Source organism: Erythrolamprus reginae, chromosome Z (assembly GCF_031021105.1).
Source record: "Erythrolamprus reginae isolate rEryReg1 chromosome Z, rEryReg1.hap1, whole genome shotgun sequence".
NCBI lineage: Eukaryota > Metazoa > Chordata > Lepidosauria > Squamata > Dipsadidae > Erythrolamprus > Erythrolamprus reginae.
In genome coordinates this window covers 95,783,392-95,804,755 of record NC_091963.1, presented here as the reverse complement: position 1 = coordinate 95,804,755, position 21,364 = coordinate 95,783,392, and the positions used below count along the sequence as shown (strand labels likewise).

The 21,364-nt window shown below is 39.0% G+C and overlaps 2 protein-coding genes across 10 annotated transcripts in view; one reads left to right on the top strand and one right to left on the bottom strand.

Annotated features, from left to right (window-relative positions):
* Window positions 1–21,364, top strand: part of MARCHF10 (membrane associated ring-CH-type finger 10) — an 80,888-nt gene that overhangs the window by 56,611 nt on the left and 2,913 nt on the right. For 4 of the 8 annotated variants that reach the window (XM_070729264.1, XM_070729263.1, XM_070729261.1 and 1 more), the window contains one exon: window positions 2,617–3,245. The exons of the other annotated variants lie outside the window; for them this stretch is intronic. In XM_070729264.1, the coding sequence (XP_070585365.1) occupies window positions 2,617–2,645 (29 nt within the window). In that variant the 3' untranslated portion in view covers window positions 2,646–3,245. Of the gene's footprint in view, window positions 1–2,616; window positions 3,246–21,364 lie in introns of those variants that run through there. 8 annotated transcript variants of the gene reach the window in all.
* MRC2 (mannose receptor C-type 2) overlaps window positions 4,580–21,364 on the bottom strand; it is a 108,422-nt gene continuing 91,637 nt past the window's right edge. For both annotated transcript variants that reach the window (XM_070729256.1, XM_070729257.1), the window contains exons 27-30: window positions 9,912–10,031; window positions 9,328–9,507; window positions 8,501–8,527; window positions 4,580–7,629 (exon numbers count right to left, since the gene is read on the bottom strand). In XM_070729256.1, the coding sequence (XP_070585357.1) occupies window positions 7,409–7,629; window positions 8,501–8,527; window positions 9,328–9,507; window positions 9,912–10,031 (548 nt within the window). In that variant the 3' untranslated portion in view covers window positions 4,580–7,408. The remainder of the gene's footprint in view (window positions 7,630–8,500; window positions 8,528–9,327; window positions 9,508–9,911; window positions 10,032–21,364) is intronic.

The window sequence follows — 21,364 nt, the reverse complement described above, 5'->3', positions numbered from 1 at the left end:
CCTTTTCCCCTTTTGGGATGTCAAGAAAGTTTGCTAGTTAACTATATATAAAGCTATTATAAGATTTATATTAGAGGTCATTCTCAACTTAAGACAATTGAGACCAGAATCTCAGTTAAGTGAAATATGCCTGATTTTATGTCCTTTTCTCCCACAGTTGTTAAGCAAACTATTGCAGTTATTCAATGAATCTTTTACTTTTTGTGTCTAGATCAAACTTTAAACTGCCAGAATGAAGTCACTTTCTTGGCTCTGTCATTGGCCAGAAATAAGTCATCAGTACATGTTTCTGGTAATAGCTACATATCATTAGATGGGCTGGGCTCTTTGTCCCTCCACATTCACATAGCATTTTTATTTATTTATTTATTCAATACATATTGAAGAGAATAGACATGAAGTATTATATATAAAGAAAAGATATAAAAATAGAGAAGATATATGAAAGGGAGAAAAGATATATGATATATGAGATAAGGAGAGACAATTGGACAGGGGACGAAAGGCACACTAGTGCACTTATGTACGCCCCTTACTGACCTCTTAGCAACCTGGAGAGGTTAATTGTGGATAGTCTAAGGGAGAAATGTTGGGGGTTAGGGGTTGACACTACTGAGTCCGGTAATGAGTTCCACGCTTCGACAACTTGATTGCTAAAGTCATATTTTTTAGTCAAGCTTGGAGATTTTAATATTAAGTTTGAATTTGTTGCGTGCTCTTGTGTTGCGGTTGAAGCTGAAGTAGTCATTGACAGGCAGGACGTTGCAGCATATGATTTTGTGGGCAATACTTAGATCGTGTTTTAGGCGTCATAGTTCTAAGCTTTCTAGACCTAGGATTGATTGATTGATTGATTGATTGATTGATTGATTTGATTTGTATGCCGCCTCTCTCCGCAGACTCGGGGCGGCTCACAGCAATAATAAACAATATATAACAAATCTAATAATTTAAGAGAAAAGCTAAAAAACCCATTATTAAAAGCAAACATACACACAAACATACCATACCTAAACTGTATAGGCCCAGGGGAGATGTTTCAATTCCCCCATGCCTGACGGCAGAGGTGGGTTTTAAGGAGTTTACGTAAGGCGAGGAGGGTGGGGGCAATTCTAATCTCTGGGGGTAGCTGGTTCCAGAGGATCAGGGCCGCCACAGAGAAGGCTCTTCCCCTGGGTCCCACCAAACAGCATTGTTTAGTTGACGGGACCCGGAGAAGGCCAACTCTGTGGGACCTAATTGATCGCTGAGATTCGTGCGGCAGAAGGCGGTCCCGGAGATATTCTGGCCTGATGCCATGAAGGGCTTTACAGGTCATAACCAACACTTTGAATTGTGACCGGAAACTGATCGGCAACCAGTGCAGACTGCGGAATGTTGGTGTAACATGGGCATATTTGGGGAAGCCCATGATTGCTCTCGCAGCTGCATTCTGCACAATCTGAAGTTTCCGAACACTTTTCAAAGGTAGCCCCATGTAGAGAGCATTACCCCATGTAGAGAGCAGATTGATAGTCTGCTTTCGTAGGGCATTCTGTTTCGAGTGGAGGAGTGAAGTATCTTTGGACATTTTCTAGGGTGTTGATGTCCGAGATGTGGTATGGGCTCCAGACAGATGAACTGTATTTAAGGATGGGTCTGGCAAAGGTTTTGTAGGCTCTGGTGAGTAGTGTGAGATTGCCTGTTGATATCCGCTAAGAACCTCCATCTGAACTTATTTATTTAGGCATTCCAACTCTCAACCTGTTCAGGGTCCTTCAGGTAATATAAGGGAAGTCAGAATTTTCAGTCACATTACGTATCATTAAGCAAATTTATCATCTCCCATTAACTTATCTTGTTGGAAGCTAAATGGGAAGATTACAAATGGTGATCACATGACTCTGGGATGCTGCAAACATCATAAATACATGCTGATTGCCAAATGCCAAGATTTTGACCACAAGAACATGGAGGGGTCATAAGTGAAAAGGCCAGCCATCACTTTTTTCAATGCTGTTTTAACTTCCAATGGTTGCTAAAGAAGTAGTTGTAAGTGGATCAGTTTCTTTATGCTTCCTGAATACATCCTGCTGTTTCCTTGTGCTGCCAACTCCTTGGCTCCTAAGTGCCTAATAAGCTGGTGGTAAATCAGCCCTCCTGTTGACTGCCAAGGAACTTCAGTCATTTCCCTGGCTATCTTTGTGCCTACTCAGACAACAATCTTACTAGCTGCTATTCTCCCACAATCTCCCATCACCAAGCAATCTTGCAAAGATTGCTTGGAGGTAGGAGATACTTCTAATGTAATCTATTTGAAGCCATGCATGGATTGTGCCTGTGATGAAATAAACAGGTGGGGAGGAACAATCAGCCTGCAAGAACACAACGCCAGTAGATGAGGAACTCATTGGTAGCCTCACATTGCAATGAACAAGGATATACATTCAATTTCACAGCTATTAAGATTGTTCATTATAATTGACTATGTCACTGCTTAGAATAAGCTACAGTATATTACATTGTTTAGAACTTCATCACGTTCTTTAGCAGCAGTATTCAATAAGTTTAACATTTTTGCTGTTTTATGAGCCAAAAGGTCTAAAATGTATTTATTTATTTATTTATTTACTGCAGATCCAACCAATTCTGCCAACAGTGGCTAAGAACTGTCAAGCAGGATCTGAAGAAGTAAATTCCCTTTAGAAATCTGACAGAACTCTCCTCTACACCCTTCCACTTTCACCCGTTGATAACACCAGGCCAAAATGAATATGTGCACCATTCATATTCAGTGTCACCTTTTTAAATTTAAAGCCTTCTAAGGGTCTAGGGTTGTTTGTGTGGTTCGGTTCTTGTCTTAAGTTGTATTACTAACTTTTTTTCAACACCATGGGTTATTAATAGCAACCTGCAAAGTGTAAATATCTCCTCCTGATTAGCCAGCAATTGGTACTCAATCAACAATGGCTACAGTTTTATTTGTGGGTACTTTTTAACTGAAGTTTAACAATCTTCTGAATGCTAGGTACCTGTTTTTCTACCCTTTCTTTAGAAGCCAGTCTGCATAATTTTGCTATGGATCAGAGGCTTCTTGAAGATCCATAATCATCTGTATATTAAAATAAAGTTGTATGCCCCATCTTATAAAACAATCTGTGAGACACAGATGTAAATGAATTGATGTACTATTGTATGAACATCTTGCCTATGATTTGCATGGCACAAGAACCTAATAAAATACACAATATTTTGTTCTCTTTCCAATCACCACCTTACCCTTTTTGCAGAATAGATAGTTTGCTTAGCTAATATATGATACCACTGTTATACTACCACCCTTTTAGGAAAAGGGTGAAAATCCAAAAGATATTTTCTTCATCTGTCTAAGTCTAGTATTTAACAGTTTTTGATGTAAATTCTCTTTATCTTGAGATAAACAGTTTTCTTTAAACCTCACCTATTTTATTTTGCTATACATCTTTTGGCAATTTCTTTCTTTTTTCTTGCTGAGGACTGTTTCATTTCCATGCTTAATACAGCACATGCCATAAGTTCATGGTGGTTTAATGTTATAACAATATCAACAACTGTAGCCCAGATAATTTGTCTCAATTGGAGCCCTCAGATCACTGCCACTAATTTCCATGCTGTCATAAAAAGCTTTCCCTGAAGAACTTATTTTGCTTCTAAATCTAGAGACAGCTTTTGATAAGTTACATTGCCATAAATTACAAATTGAGGGACATAATTTATAGATACAGGAAATACTTTTGAAGAGCCCCTGTGCCCACAGAGGGAATCCAAGAATACTGATAGCTCTTAAAGTTCAAATATACCATATTGATAATAGATGCTTGAATCCTTGTCAAACTTCATTTCTTTATTACATAAATACCTTCAGCGATGAAGCCAGGATGCAACTTATTAAAGCTCTGCTAAATAGCAATTTCTTAAATTCTTTTTAAATTCATCTTTGTTTATATATGATAGTAAGTATCAAAATCTTTGCAACTGCATTCCTGAAAAGAAATGATTTAAACAAACATATCTAAGACTAAATAAGCATATTTCATAGATACAATCTAAAACTTCAGTGGCATTCTGATTTTCATCTTGCTTTAGAGTTGATGCTGTAGTATTAACTATTCTGACTATACTCCTAAAGGGAGGTCACATTAGTAATTTGTGAATCAATTTTAGATACTACTTTTAGTCCTCTATTTCTAGTAAGTTTCCTTTTATCTCATTTATCTATATACTATATTTTGACTTAATTAGCTACCTGTATAATTCAAAGGAAGCGATGTTGCATACTATTATAAATGCTTGCAATTAAACTAGGATAAATTGTAAAGTTTGGCTAAGGCCAAAATAGTACTGATTTTTTAAAGTTTTTCTGCTTCATACATTACATAACACTAACTTGGGTACCATTGCAGGGGAAAAAAATAACAATGCTTATTTAGGTCATATAAAGTAGAATCTTTCCAATATTACTCAAAGCAAAGATCAGCATTGTAATACATCCTGAGAGAATAAATCACAAAGGGTTTTTTGTAACTATTGAAAACATGGAAAAAAAACATTTTGCTGATAATGATGGGAAAGTAAGCTTTATTGAAAATACTTTTCTTTTTTAAAAAAAGCTATAGCAATCTGTTTTAAAATATGCCAGTTTTAGCACCATTTCACATTATTAAAAACAAATAAAAATAATCTGAATCATTTTTCCAGTATATTCAAACACCTCCATTAATGGCAGGATATTTCTCCCCTCCTTTATGGAATTAATCATTTCTAGTTACACTTTATTTACTCCGAAAGCAAATAATAAGAAAAGAATACAGTATAGTCATTATGGAGAGAGAAACTGAGGGAATAGCAGCAGCTTGGATAGCTGGGTGAATGAAGAGGCTGATCTTGAAAAGCTTCCCATCCTTTCAGTTCTGCTATTGCACTTACTCCTTGAACACGTTAGCTGGCCTGCCTAGCACAAGAGACACTTTCAACACAACTCCCTCTGTTAAACAAAATTGAATGAGCATGCCAGTGGTTCCTTGGGAAGAAACCTGTGCTTCTTAAAAAAAAAAATCAATTTCAGTGAACACACATGGTCAGTTTCCACAATATATTTGCACAGAAATCCTGAATATTACTGCAAAGTGATTCTATATCATCCTAAAATGGCAAATCTTTTGTGCTCAATGCTATAAATCTTGACCTCTGCTCTAGCATTATTAAGATGCAGCAGGACTGCTTGTATGTCTCATCAATGAGATGAAAAAAACATTGCACATGCTTAAAGGCAACTTGCCCATCCTACAACAGACTCTGAAACTAAATGCTCTATCTTGATTTAAACTATCCCCTGAGGAGAAAAATATTGAGCAAGAGAGTCATATAAACATATATAGACACAAATAAAATAGTTTCCTATGAAACAGGCAGTTATGAAGGGAAAAGAAAGGAAAACGGGAAAGTTAGATTTGCTTTTGAAATTTCCCTTACTATTTGTTGGTGTGGAATAGATTTGGCTGTCTAAATGTCATAGTTATAGCTTTTTTTACAAACACTTAATATCCAGCTTAAGTGAAGAATCTGTTTTCATACACAATAAATTCCTTAGGTATCTAGGTTGTAAAAATATTTATCCCCACTTCATTGTCACAGTTACCACTCAGAAATATTTAATTAAAAATGAAAACATAAAATAGAATGGCTCTCACAGGTTCCCTGTTTTAAATGAGGCTCCTTTTATTCTTTATTTCTGTAAATAATTATAATAATTATTATAATAAAAAGCCACTATTCCAAGCAGATACAGTATTTTTTCATTGGTTCTTAGCATCTGATATCCAAACCTTAAGTTGCCCAGCAGCCTTTATGCTATTCTTAAATAAAAATAAAGGATTTACTTTTTTTCAACCCATGTGGAATGGAACGTCAATTCACAGACCAGTTTTCTGTTTCTGAAACATTACTGCCCAAAGTAGGGGGATAAATAAAATATTAAGAGGGTAATCCAAATGTCATAATACAAACTATATTTCTGCACGCATAAAATATATCTCCCTCACACACAAAAGTTTGTGTTGTGCTGGTCATTTTGTGATTGTAATGAAATTCAGATTCTGAGCAAATTTGGGTTCCAAAATCTAGATGATATCTTTCTGCTATATCAGCTTTTATACAATGTGCATTATTTTCCCCCACTTGTGTTATTACATAGGGCAATTACTCCTTTGGCTGCCCGCATTTATTTTAAGCGCTCAAACATTTCATCTGGGGAAATGTAATCCTGCTGTAGAACCTCTGAATATTCTTCTCTCAGAGATATAAAGATCTGAACACCTCACCTTCTGCATATTCTTAATTACAAGGTTTTTTTTAATCAATGAATAGTAATTACACAATACTCGGGCCATTTTTATGCAGTATTGTATAGCGTATCCTAATTACCAAAACATTTCAACATCCTTATATTGTTTGCCACTCCAAAGCATTCATTTATTATTTTATTTATTAAATTTATTTGCCACTTATAAATTGAATAAATATATCTACAGTGGTGAATCCTTTCAATATTTATACATAAATATGACTTAAACCATGATCTGTTTCCCCACATGTCCTAAAACTAGATAAAGAGAAACCAATTAAATAGATGAGTCAAATCATTATGCAGAAATATTGAATCTTCAAAGGGATTCACCAGCTATTAACCATTGCTGTAAATATTTCTGTCATGAAGCTGGCACTTGTAAATATGAAAGTTCAATTATGATGGTTTGGGGAAAAGGCTTTCTACGGCAATGGGTTTCATGATAGCATCATGGCTTAAAAAAGAAAAAGTCCCTGGGCAGTAGTGAAATAGAAGATCTGGTCCCAACTAAAAGGATTCAAGGGCCTTTCACATTGCTCTGAGAAGTAATGGAAAGACATATCAGGGAAAGAAACAGGTAGGAAGAGCAAGATGAAAAGATACAACAAAATACTTGTTTTGCTATTATTATCAGAGAGGAAAAATGCTTATATACTAAGTCTCTAAAGAGATGTGAAGAAGTTATACAGTTTATTTATTTATTTATTTATTAGATTTGTATGCCGCCCCTCTCCGTAGTTACTTAGAGATTATAGGTTCCAAATGAGATTTTCTTTCCAAGAGATAAACCATCATTTTTCTCTTCTCTGAATAGGACAAAGGTAAACTGTGATTTCTTACAAAGCTTCTTTTAGTATTTCTCCACATCTCCTTAGTGGGTCACTGCCCTGCCTTTCAACCTTTCTACTGTTAACTCAGCAGTTCTTCTCTCCTCTCCTGAGCGGCTTATTTTTGAGACAGTTTATGACAGGTACTTGTGACCCTATCCCTGTTCATATACCACCCCCCATCCCTACCCCACTCCCACAATTGACAGATTCACTATTAGTCTTGTTGTTCATTCATCTCCATATCAGATACCAGGATGTTCTTCTCAACAGATTCAGTAGGACTAGCATTAGTGCGGCTATAGCGAGCACTCTCAAATGTCCCTCGTTCCGAAATCCACCGGCGCTTATACAGATAGAAGGCCACAGCTACCAGTGCACAGAGTGCTAGAGAAGAGAAGATGACTACAACAATGGCTTTTGTGTTTTCCAGGAAATCTGCAGTAAAAGGAGAAAAGTTAGAAGGAAAGATCAATTTTTGTAACTAAGCAGTATTCAAAAAAGAGTGAGCAAAATAACTTGGTGTGTAAAACTGACCAATAACAAAAACTTGATGAACACTAAGAGATGAATCACTGAAATTGGGGGATTCCAACCCATTCAAAAACAGTGTATATTTCATCTAAATATTTTGTATACTCAAAGACTTTGTCAAACTACTCAAAATAGCTGTAATCTGCAATTATATATAGATGTGCTAAATTCAGTTTGTTCAAATATTTCTACTACTTTCTTCCAAAGAAGAACGGGACTTTCTGTTCAGTAGTAAATGATACTCTACAAACTTTTTACATACAATACATCATGGTGGAATTACAAACACCATGGCAGTATCTATGGAAGTTACAAACCACATGTGTCTCACCGCCCTGTCCCCTCCCCCCCCGCCAAAAAAATATTTGGAGAAATACCAAAGCATCCTCTTTGATAAAGTCAATGGACTCTCCAGTCCTATTCAACATTACCTAATACTGATACTCAAGTCTCACATCTGAGGTAGAGTGGGTAAAAGAAGAGGTAAGAGGCAGGATGAAGAATTAAAGGAGGTCTATTTCTGGTATGTTATATGTTTTTGTTATGCTTAACTAATGTAATTTGAGTAGGGGTTCAAATACCTGCCATACAGAATATATTTATTTTTTATTAGTTTGATTTACCTTCTGTTTTTTATTCAATTAGGACACTCATATGCAAGGCCGTGTATTTGCAGCATAATTAGATCAACTCTCACCCTATTAGTTTCAACAGTGATGTTAAAAGCGGTGTTGGGTTAGGGAATTGAACTGTGTGATAAAGGGGCAAAACATACCTGATTTGGAGTTGGAGCTTCCTTTCACTGCCATGGAAAATACAAAGAAATAAAGAACGTCAGCTTCCTGTCCCAATATCATTTGACCTACCTCTCCAATTCTGTTTAAGTTATTCCATAATGACTCATATTCTGCTACAGCATCATCTAAGTTATTATCAAATATGTCTTGATTTCAAACAATATTATACTCAACAAGGAGGTAGATCAATTTTACATCTAGTGGAGTCCTTAATTTTTGTCCCCATCGTAATATTAAACTAGAGTAGTACTTAATTAGTAGTAATTAATAATTAATCCAATTTAGAAAAATGTGAACCCTACAACACTTAGTCAAACAGAATAGAAAAGATTATGTCAATCCACTTACTGCCTTCCCTTTATATAATAAGGGTTTCTCTTTTAACTGTCATTTTGTCTCTTAAAGAATTCCATAAACCTGCAGAATATTGCAGATTCTTTCAATTTCAGTTGGCCCAATCAAAGACCCAATACTAACTGAGGGCTACCACAAGCCAATCACAGTTTCAAGAAAATGAAGAACAATGCAACCCAAATAATTCCTATCTAAACCCACCATCTTAATGGTCAAAATTCTCCCTGACTCTTCAAAATCATCCATAGGTCTTCATGAAAATATCTGCTTTCCCCTCATAAAAACAGTAGTTCCAACCATAAAATGGTATCTGTTATAATTTGTCCTTGCCCTAAAATAAATAGGTAAGAACATCCAGGTCCTGTTTGTATTCTCCAGTGCTATAGTTCAATTGAGGGCCATTCAAAATCTACCCTGATTTTATCTGTACAAACATAATTCATTTCTTTACCTCGAGTCGTCTTACAGATGACTCCCATGGTTACATTTGAACAAGAGCCCAGACGCCAGACGCCATTGCTGCTCTGGATCCAATAGCAACTATTTGGGCTAATCATGCTTGGTCCTGTATCATGTTGTCCCCAGTTAGAATAGTTTACAGCTGTGCTGTCATGCCAAACAAGTGCGGCCCCTGTGCAGATAGGAAGAACATGCTTTATGTGATTTGTGAAACAGTCATTCTAGAGTAATACATTAGAATATCCTCAGACCACCAAATGTTGGAAAGCAGCAAAAAGAAGTAGTATAGTCATTAAAGCATTTGACTAGGACTGAGGGGACATAAGTTTGAGTCCACCAGCCACACCCAGTCAACCCAGCCAAGTTCACAGATTTATTTTAGTGGGAGAAAAGTGAAGAGAGATCTCATGTAAACTGCCTTTGGAGAAACAATAGGATATAAACTTAATAAGTACATTGTCAAAGTATATTTTCAGAGACGGACGGTCCAGTGCAGTTCAGTGAATCAATTTCAAAGTTACCAAAGTTGTCTAAGTGCGGAACAATAATACAGTCTCTCAATTGTGCTTGAGTTACCTTTGGGATTAAAGGACATCCCCAGCCATACTCCTTTGGCTTGGCTTTCATAAACTTGTAGATGTTGCCAAACAAAGATATTCTCCACCTCATCTAGGATGGACAGCACCGTACCTCCAACTATGGAGAACAGAAGAGATGCAACAGCTAAAAAATTACAGAACAGTTTGCACTTTCCTGTGAGAGTAAAGTTTTGCCATAGCTCAAAGGCCCATAAATTATACAATTCTGTTGAACATTTTCCTCATATGAAGAATATTCATTGGAATAAATAGATAGTATATTTTACAATTATTTTTAATTCTAAAATATATTGCATATTTATTCTGGAGAATAAATGCATTTGATTAATTTTATGCAATCTTCCTGTAAGACTGAAGTTTACAAGAAAGAGAACTTCACATACATGGGTAAAGTATAAAAATGTCCAAAATGGCAGCATCATAATCCATGCTCTGTTTCTTTTGACACAGCCGATACAAAAGGAAGAGATTTTACTCAGGATGTCATATTCACCATGCTGCAGATTTTGATTTTTTTTAAAAGTCAAACCTATATGCCATCTATCTCATCAAAGTCAATTAAGAGCATGATATAAACATTCAATATAAATACCATATAAAATATTTTAAAATAAATAGAAACCATACAATTATAATATAGTTAAAATCAAATTGACCAAGACTAAAAGGAAGGGAGTGACTGAGACTTACTGGGGTCCCAGGCCAGTTGCCACTGGCAGGTCTTCAGGCAAAAAGGGTGAGTACTGATCTCACCTGGGCGAAACAGCATTTCAGAAAAATAGCCCTTCTCTGGGACCTTGCCAGCCAGAATTCCTTAACTGCAGGATCCATAGCATTATTCTTCTGACAACATCAATGTATAGGCAAATCTCAACAGGGTGAAATGATTCCTCTGTTTTCAACACTACTCCATCCCACCAAGCAACTGAATATATGCTATTCAATCATCCATTCATTCATATCCCACCTCTATTATGTTTACAGATAATTCACCATGGTAGGCATACTTTCCTTCTCCTATATTCCCCACTACCATTCTCCTGTGAGGTAGATTGGGCTGAGAGCACGCAAAATCATCTTTCATGGCAAATACAAGACTAGACTTTTCCACTTTGTAATTGGAAGCTATGCAGTGTCACTTAGGAGCAAGATGGTTGGCATATAAATTTAATAAATAAATGCGCACATGCATAAATACATTATTTAACTGTTCCCCATAAAAAGAAATCTTGTGGCCAATTTGACCTAAAAGAACTGATTGGAGGTCCACACTGTGCTTCCAACTTCTTACTTTTTGACCTAGGACTGAATCAGAAATTTTCTGATTTGCTTCAAACTGCCCAGTTGTAAGAAACAGATGCAAAAGTTCAGTTCCCTTATAGCCTCTGATTTTTAATTTTAATTTTAATGCAGTTTGATATTGTTGGATAGTACAGTGGAACCCCGACATAAGAGCTGCTCTACTTAAGAGCAACTCGAGATAAGAGCTGGGAGGGGAGAGATATTTTTGTTCTACTTACAAGCCCAAATTCGAGATACAAGCGCCAAGGAGCTGTCTCCTGAAGCCAAACGCTAACTTCCGCGTTCGGCTTCAGGAGACAGCTGCGAAGCGGCGCGCGTGTTTTAAAAGGTTGCAGCCGGCCTGGGGGGCTCGGGGGGGTGGTTGCAGCTTTCTTTCTTGCTCTTTTTCTTTCTCTCTTTTACCTTCCCTTCCTCTATTTCTTCTTTTCTTTCTCCTTCCCACCTTCTTCCCTCCCTCCCTCCCTTCACTCATTCCTCTCTTACTCTCCCCTTTCATAAGTTTCCTTGCTTCCTTCCTCTGTTCCTGTCCCTTCCCCCTTTCTTTATTTATTTCTTTCTTTCTTTCTTTCTTGCTCTTTTTCTTTCTCTCTTTTACCTTCCCTTCCTCTATTTCTTCTTTTCTTTCTCCTTCCCACCTTCTTCCCTCCCTCCCTCCCTTCACTCATTCCTCTCTTACTCTCCCCTTTCATAAGTTTCCTTGCTTCCTTCCTCTGTTCCTGTCCCTTCCCTCTTTCCTTCCTTCCTTCCCACCCTCCGTCCATTCATTCACCCATTCCTCTCTTGATCGCTTAAAGCCGGTCCCTGGTGCAAAAAGAGTTGGGGACCTCTGTCCTACAGGATTGGGTGGCAGAGAAGTTGAACATATGTAAATTTAAAAGTTTAAGAAAGTTTACAAGTTAAGTGAAAGAAACTTCATTATTCATTTATATGTACATGTACATTTCTTCATTAAAAACATGTCTTTCTGCATAATTTAGACTAACTTTGTGAGTTTTTTGAGGGCTGGAACCAATTAAAATTATTTACATTAATTCCTATGGGGAAAAGTCGTTCGAGATAAGAGCTGCTCGACTTAAGAGCCCAGGTCCGGAACGAATTAAACTCGTATCTCGAGGTACCACTGTATTGGTGTGGATTTTTAGCTTTGAAGAAGATACAGTTTCTGCATCAAAGATTCCACATGTTATTCATGTATCCTACTTTGTATTAAAATGGACAAAATAGGAATAAAAATATTTCTCAGTTTCTTTTCTATTATTACTTTGCATTTCTCTTAATATTCCTTTTGTGTTTCTTGCTACTGCTTGGCAACAAAAGATAATTTTGGGCGGTGGGTGATAAAATTCCAAAAAATCACTCCCTAATTTATTTCCTTTACATAAAGTAGGTGCATAACTAATATCTATTTCACAGGAATACAGATGGAAAAATATGACAATTTGTAATGAATTAACATATTTCAATTTTGCTAAGATTTTCCTATACGCTAATGCAGATAAAAGAGTGAAAAAGAATTGTTTGATTAGAGACTTCGGCAAATAAATTTCCTAAATAAAATTATAAAATACAGCTAGTGGGATGTGTGGCTGAGCTTCTATGGAAGATACTGATCCTGAATGCCGCGCTTGTATGTTAACTTGCTCTTTTAGCTATTATCAACTGCTTATTCACACTGAATTCCCTTCTAAAACAACTGAGAAATGCAAACTATCCAGGAAAGATGCTTCTCAAGAAGCAAAAAGAGTCAGAACTCACATGAAAAAGATAAAAACAAATAACTAGCAATCCTCCAGCTGAAAAGAGGAAGATGAGGACAAATTGCTACTGAGCTCTTTAACAATATCAAGCGTTTATTACATTAATTTATTTAGGATCTAAAGATGGAGTGGGAGAAATCATCTATTTCAGTAACAGATAATTTAGCATGTCTAAAGAAAATTAATATAAACAGTTCAAAGTTTTAGCAAAGAAGATATAAGACATTAGCTGAGAAAAGTACAGGTAGGCCTTGACTTATAACATTTCATTGATTTCATTTTTTGACCATCTGAAGTTACAACAGCACCGAAAAAGTGACTTATGACTGTTTTTCACACTTATGACCATGATAGCTTTCCCATGGTCAGGTGATTAAAATTGAGATGTTTGGCACCTGATGGTTAGAGTGTTCTGGGGTCAAGTAATCACCTTTTGTGACCTTCTGACACACAAAATCAACGAGGAAACAGATTCATTTAACAAATATATTACCCTGTTTCCCCGATAGTAAGACACCCCCGATTGTAAGACGTATCGGGGGTTTCAGGGGGGTTGGCTAATATAAGCCGCACCCCGAAAGTAAGACATATGTCTTACTTTCGGGGAAACACGGGGGTATTGCCGCCTCCCTCTCATCTAGCTGCGCGCCGCCTCCTGCCCACTTCCGTGCCGCCCCCCCTCCATACATCACCGCGTCTGCCGCCTCCATCTGATCCAAATGAGCGCCGCCTCCTGCCCACGCCTGCGCCGTCCCCCTCTCCATACGTCGCCGCATCTGCCACCTCCCTCTGATCTTAATGAGCGCCGCCTCCTGCCCACTTCTGCGCCGCCCCCCCTCCATACGTCACCGCGTCTAAATGTTAATTTTATGGTTAAAACAAAAAATTCGACAATTTTTTTCCAATATAAGACATACCCCGAAAGTAAGACATAGTGGGGCTTTTGGGGATAAAAAGAAAGTAAGACACTGTCTTACTTTCGTGGAAACACGGTACTAACTTAACCACTGCAGTCAATCACTTAACAAGTGAGACAAGTTAGGTCATAAAATGGAACATTTAATAACTGCCTCACTTAGCAACAGAAATTTTAGATCAATTGTGTTCATAAATTGAGAACTCATACCTATAGTTAGCCCAATGTTTTAAATACTAAAACAGCCTCTAGCATAAAAAAATAATTGAGAAAGACATTATGGATCTTAAAATGCCTCTAGCAGATTCTGAATATAACAGCAAATGAACCTCTATATTAAAGGCATCAATGAAAAAAGAACAATACTATGATAAATTATGTAGAAACAAATTGAAACTATCTCTTCCTCGATCTACATTTGGCTGAAAAGGGCATAACATAGTACATTCCCAAAGAATTCAAAATTCCAGGCTTGCAAAGTTAAATAAAATCAAGGGTTAATGTAATTAAGTTTCTAAATTAATGTACCAGAGATAAAATTCTTAAAAAGCTCACAGGCTGAAGAAAATGAAGTGCAGAGGAGACAAAGAGATTCATCAAACTTCTACAAAATGTAACTGCATTCAAGACTATAATAGAATTGTTGATAAAAATGAAAAATTTCTATGAATGGAGATATCCATTCAAACTTTAAAACTACAAGGAACAGCGATAATCTCTTTTATTCAGGACTTGAATCAAATTCTGACTGACTTCAAGACTCCTACTGATGTTGGCCAAATGAGTAATTTGAACATCAAAATAGACACAGTTCCAAAAGGATGATCAAAAGGAAAAAAATAATAAAGAAACTATACTGATCAGTTATGATGTAATATAATAAAGAAAACTTTAGTTTACATTAGGAGTTAAGGAAATATTGGCAAATTATAAGTAATTTATTAAGATAAGGATAAGTTTTTTATTGGGTGGCAAAACCCCTCCCCATTTAGAGCTTATGCCTATACAGAAACTGAACTAAGGTTGGGTTACGAAGTAAAGAAGAATATTAAGAATTTGGGGATAATTATAGGGGAGAGATTTGTGGGCATTGATGGCCTTGACAAGTTTCAGAAGTGAAAGGAAACAAGGAATAAGATATAATGAACAAAAGGTTTATTCTCAAAAGCCCAGAATAAATTCAAATAATTTTAAGGCATGACATGTATCTACTGCATCAATAACATTTCATGTATGATATTGGTACATTTATCTAATTGATTTTTGGAGAATTGAGAGATCCATTTTAAAAGTTACAATCTATTTAGACATATTCAAATTTTATGTTACAAGAAACGTCTTGGATAGACAGTATCTAAATAAAGACAAATATTTTGATGTAGTAATTTTTCTCTAGGCACAAACAAATCAAGATGGTTTATAGTTTTATTTAAAGATGCTTTAAAGGATTATATTGTGAGCTGCCCCGAGTCCTCGGAGAGGGGCGGCACACAAATCTAATAAATAATTATATTATTATTATTATTGTTGTTGTTGTTGTTGTTGTTGTTGTTGAAGGATACAGTGGAAATTTATATTTACTAAAGAAGACTAAGACATATTTCAAGTTCTTATTGTTTAAGTTTAGTCCCTAAATCAGTCAAATATAGTTTCTTAGGAAAATATTAAAGGTATTAGCAGTATTTGGAAAGGAGAACTTACTATCAGGAGATCATAAACATAGATGCAGGCACCTTTTCAAAAGGGAAAATATTAAAAATATCTGCAATATACTGTACTTCGTTTTTGGAATCAGAGAGAAAAGTGTTTTCAGGCAGAAGTTCCATGATCCCCTCCCTAATTCCAAAAGCGGAGTGTGCAGAGACCAAAACAGAGCACTGCATTTTGGGTGACAGACAGCTCTGGCTGCATGCCCCATTTTTGGAACCTGATCCACACGAAAGCCTGGAGGGAGGGAGGCCCCGGCTTAGAGAAGTCAGGAGGCGAGGCTGCTTTCCTCTGTTGGCAGTCCAGGCCCTTCACCACAGGGCGGGAAGCTCTCCCTAAATGGAAGCTGCCCATCCCATCTTGTGCCACCTGGCCTGGCCAAGCTTGACCCAGTCTCTGGCCACCTGGAGAGTGAGCGGGGCGGCCGTGGGGGAAGGCAAACACTTGGGGGAGCCGGTCCCAAACACCTCAGAGGCTGGATTGCCACACAGCCAGGCCACCGGCGGAGGCTTCACAGAACACTTTGTTGGGCAAAACGGCAACCTGTCAAACAGCCACCAGCTCGTGAGTATCGCCTGCTGCCAGGCAGGCTGGCTGGCTCATGTTCACCCCTGCTCTCCCAACTAGCGGGAGGGCTTCTGCTGGGCCTGGAGGGGTGGGGGAATGGGCGCCAGTGGTTTACATGCATACATCTCTGGCCTGGCAGGTTCCCAGCTGGGTTTGGGTGGAAGTACTTGGAGATAGGTGGAGTGAAGCGAAAGGCTGGGCAGGAGGTTTGAGGGGAACCCCCAAATTGACTGCAATTTAAAGGGGGGAGCAGTAGCCTGGCTCAAGCCATTACATCCAAACATGCAAATCTTTAGCCGCTTAACAATCTTAATTAGATTAGATTAGATTTATTGGATTTATATGCCGCCCCTCTCCGCAGACTCGGGGCGGCTCACAACAATGGTAAAAACCAATCTAAATTACAATTTTAGGTTAAAAAGTCAAAAAAAAGAAACCCCAATATATAAAAAACAAGCAGTCAATCAATCATACACCAAAACTACATGGGCAAGGGGGAGATGTTTCAATTCCCCCATGCCTGACGGCAGAGGTGGGTTTTAAGGAGTTTACGAAAGGCAAGGAGGGTGGGGGCAATCCTAATCTCTGGGGGGAGCTGGTTCCAGAGGGTCGGAGCCACCAGAGAGAAGGCTCTTCCCCTGGCTCCCACAAGACGACATTGTTTAGTTGACGGGACCAGAAGAAGGCCAACTCTGTGGGACCTAACCCAAAGATTTTGAGTTATCCCATTGTCACTCAAATAAATTGAATCATAACATTTTTCAGACGAAGAGCTCCTGCTCCACACACTGTGCCCCAAAAGTCCATTAAAGGTAGTACATTAAAGCCAAGTTTAACTAGTGTGAACATATTTCTTGCATGAGGTGGAATTCTCTGAACAGCATTTCCCACCCCCTTAAGTTTGGCCGTGACTAGTCTGCTTGTTTTGTCCTTTATCAGCCACCTGAAGTAATGGGTGTGGGTTTTCTTCAGCCAATTTGGGATTCTGCCTCTTGGCTGGACTACACCTGTTGTACAGAAAACTGTTTCACATCAAATGCCCTTGTATTAAATTGACCTCAGGCCCTTCCTTAGGTTGAGCAGTTGAAGTTTGCAAGTGATAGTTTTCAGCATAAGGCACTAGGCAAGTCTAGCTACAGGAAGTCCTCAACTTAAAACCATTTGTTTAGCTACTGTTCAAAGTTACAACAGCATTGAAAAAAGTGACATATGACAATTTTTTACCTTGAGAACCATTGCAGCATCCCCATGATCAAAATCCAGATGCTTGGAATCTGGGTCACTTTTATGACAGTTGCAGTGTCCCGGAGTAATCCCTTTTTGTGATCCAGTTTTGTCACTCAGTCACATGACTTTTAAACTACCTTTGGTCATATGATCATCAAGCCACTCCCGCCTGGTCACATGGCCGGTAAGCCACTCCTACCCATCACATAACCATCAAGACATACCCACAAAATAAGCCACGGCCACAGTGTGGTAGTAAAATTTTGGGGGACCCTAGCCTGGGGTATCTGTGTGTACACAAACACACATATCCATAAAGTGGTATAACCAAATAGCTGGCATATACTGAATGTACAAACAAATAGCTAGCAAAAGATAGGAGACCCCAGAGAAGGTTGTGGAGAATAAGAAAACTAAGATCCTATGGACTTCTACATAGCAACAGCACTTAGACTTACAGTGCTTTACAGCCCTCTTTAAGCAGTTTATAGAGTCAGCATATTACCCTCAACAATCTGAGTCCTTATTTTACTGACTTTGGAAGGATTGAAAGTTGAGTCAATCTTGAACCTGGTGAAAATCGAACTGCCGAACTGCCAAAAGCAGTCAGTCAGCAGTAGCCTGCAATACTGCATTCTAACCACTGTGCCACCATGCCGCTAAATCCAGACAGACAGATAAGTACTAGCTAATCAACTAGACACTGTATAGTGTCTAGACAACAATCAAAGACAGTGGTGGCAATATATGTAATAATGTCAAGTGATAGCAGCATCAGGAAAAAGAGTATGAGATCCAAAAAATGGATCCAGGAAACAATAGACCTATCAGCCTGACATCATTATCTGGGAAGATTCTGGAAAAGATAAGCAAAAAACAAATCTGCAAGCACCTAGAAGCCAACGAGGATTTGTCAAAACAGATCATGCCAGACAAATCTTATTGCATTTTTTACAATATCACACAATTAGTGGACCAGCTAAATGTTGAAGATATAATTTACTTTGACTTTACTGGCATTTGATAAACTAGCATCTTATTGGCATTTAATAAACTAGACCACAATCTACTACAGCAGTGTTTCCCAACCTTTTTTGAGCCGCGGCACATTATTCGTATTTTCAAAATCCTGGGGAACACTGAAAGGGGGGGGCGGGCTAAAGAAAAGTTTGGACAAAAAAACCCTCTCTCTTCCTCCCTTTCGCTCTATTTCTCCCTCTTTCTCTCTTTTCCTTCCTTCCCTTCATTCTCTCTCTCCATCCCTCTTTCTTTCTTTCTTCCTCTCTTTTTTGCTCTCTTTCTCTCTCCCTCCTTCCCTTCCTCTATGTCTTTCTCTCTCCCTTGCTCTCTCTCTGTCTCTCTTGCTATCTCTTTCTTGCTTTTTTCTCTCTCTCTTGCTCTCTCTCTCTCTTTCACTGTCTTGCTATATGTCTCTTTCTTTCTCTTTGCCTCTCTTGCTATCTCTCTTTCTCTCTCTGTCTCTCTTGCTATGTCTCTCTTTCTTTCTCTTTCTCTCTCTCTCTGTGCCTCTCTTGCTAAGTCTCTCTTTTTCTCTTGCTATGTCTCTCTTTCTTTTTCTCTCTCTCTGCCTCTCTTGCTATGTCTCTCTTTCTCTCTCTCTTTCTCTATCTCTCTTTCTCTGCCTCTCTTGCTGTCTCTCTTTCTTTCTCTGTCTCTCTTTCTCTGCCTCTCTTGCTATGTCTCTCTTTCTCTCTCTCTCTGCCTCTTATATGTCTCTCTTTCTCTCTCTCTCTCAGCTGACTGCAAGCGGGAGCCCTGACGGCGGCAGCTGGACGTGGTGCTGGACACCGTATATGCCAGGCACGCAGCGCCAGCATGTACGACGTCCAGCAGAACATCCAACCGCCACCGTCAGGGCTCCCACTTGCAGTCAGCTGAGAGAGAGAGAGAGAGCGATCCCTCTCGCCGCCGCCATCTCCCCCGACTGCCTGCGGCCGCTGCGGCCACCCCCCCCGCTCCCATTGGACACTTGCCGTCAACGAAAGAGGAGCTCCAGCTGGGCGGGGCGCTGCCGGTACTTCCGTCCTGGGGCTCCCGCTTGCAGCTGTCCCCCGCCTCCTGCTCGATGCCGCGGTTTTCGGCGCTCTCCTGCTGGGCCCCAAAGAAAGAAGGCGGGAAAAAGGTGCGAAGAATGGAGCTCTCCGTCTTCCTGCCTTCCTTCTTTGGGGCCCAGCAGGAGAGCGCCGAAAACCGTGGCATCGAGCAGGAGACAGCTGCGAGCGGGAGCCCCAGGACGGAAGTACCGGCAGCGCCCCGCCCAGCTGAAGCTTGGCGGCACACCTGGCCATGTCTCGCGGCACACCAGTGTGCCGCGGCACACCGGTTGGGAAACGCTGTACTACAGTGATACCTCGTCTTACAAACGCCTCGTCATACAAACTTTTCGAGATACAAACCCGGGGTTTAAGATTTTTTTGCCTCTTCTTACAAACTATTTTCACCTTACAAACCCACCGCCGTCGCTGGGATGCCCCACCTCCGGACTTCTGTTGCCACCGAAGCACCCGGTTTTGCGCTGTTGGGATTCCCCTGAGGCTCTCCTCCATGGGAAACCCCTTCCTCCGGACTCTTTTTTTGATGCTGCAGGGGAATCCCAGCAGGGGAATCCCAGCAGCGCAAAATGGGCGCTTCGCTGGCAACGGAAGTCCAGAGGTGGGGTTTCCCAGCGAGGGGAGCCTCAGTGAAATTGCAGCATCACGGGTTTCAAGGACTTCGGTGTTTTTGCGATGCTGCGATTTCACTGCTGGGATTCTCCTGGTGGGATTTCCCTGCAGCATTGCAAAAACACAGAAGTCCGGAGGTGGAGTTTCCCATGGAGGGGAGCCTCAAGGGAATCCCAGCAGCGCAAAACGGGCGCTTCGGCTGGCAAAAGGGTTGAATTTTGGGCTTGCACGCATTAATCGCTTTTCCATTGATTCCTATGGGAAACATTGTTTCGTCTTACAAACGTTTCACCTTAAGAACCTCATCCCAGAACCAATTAAGTTTGTAAGACAAGGTATCACTGTACTTGATAAGACAAGAAAAATTTGGGTTAAAGATTTGTAATTGGCTGAGCAACTACATTCAATGTGTAGTCCTTAATGGAAATGCACCTACATGGAGAGAAGCATGCATCTATTCCTGGCTCCATAGTAGTAACTGTAAAAAGATTTTGGATCTACTTATGAGTCAGAAATGTCAAAAAAACAGTGTCAAAAAAGCTAGGCTGCATTAAAGAGGGATAGAATCAAGATTACATGAAGTGTTAGTACAGTGTTCCCTCGATTTTCGCGAAAAGTCTATACCACGGTTTTTCAAACATATTAATTAAACCGTGGTATAGACTTTTCGCGAAAAGTCTATACCACGGTTTTTCAAAAATATTAATTAAAAAATACTTCACAGGCTTTTTCCCTATACCACGGTTTTTCCTGCCTGATGACGTCACATGTCATCGCCAAACTTTTGTCTGCCTTTAATAAATATTTTTTTAAATAAACTTTAATAAATAAACATGGTGAGTAATAATCTGAATGGTTGCTAAAGGAATGGAAAATTGCAATTTAGGGGTTTAAAGTGTTAAGGGAAGGCTTGTGATACCGTTCATAGCCAAAAATAGTGTATTTACTTCCGCATCTCTACTTCGCGGAAATTTGACTTTCACGGGCGGTCTCGGAACATATCCCCCGCGAAAAGCGAGGGAACACTGTACTACTATATAATACCTATGTAAGACCATGCTTGGAATATTGCATCCAGTTTACATTAAATTACAATTTAAAAGAACATTTTATAAGATGATGTATCATTGTTATATAACACCAGATAAGTTATCAAGAATATATTAAAGTATTTCAAAGGAATGCTGGAAATGCAAATGTAAAGAAGGGACTTTTTATCACTTGTGATAAAGCAAAGAAATATTGGACTACCGTGTTTCCCTGATAGTAA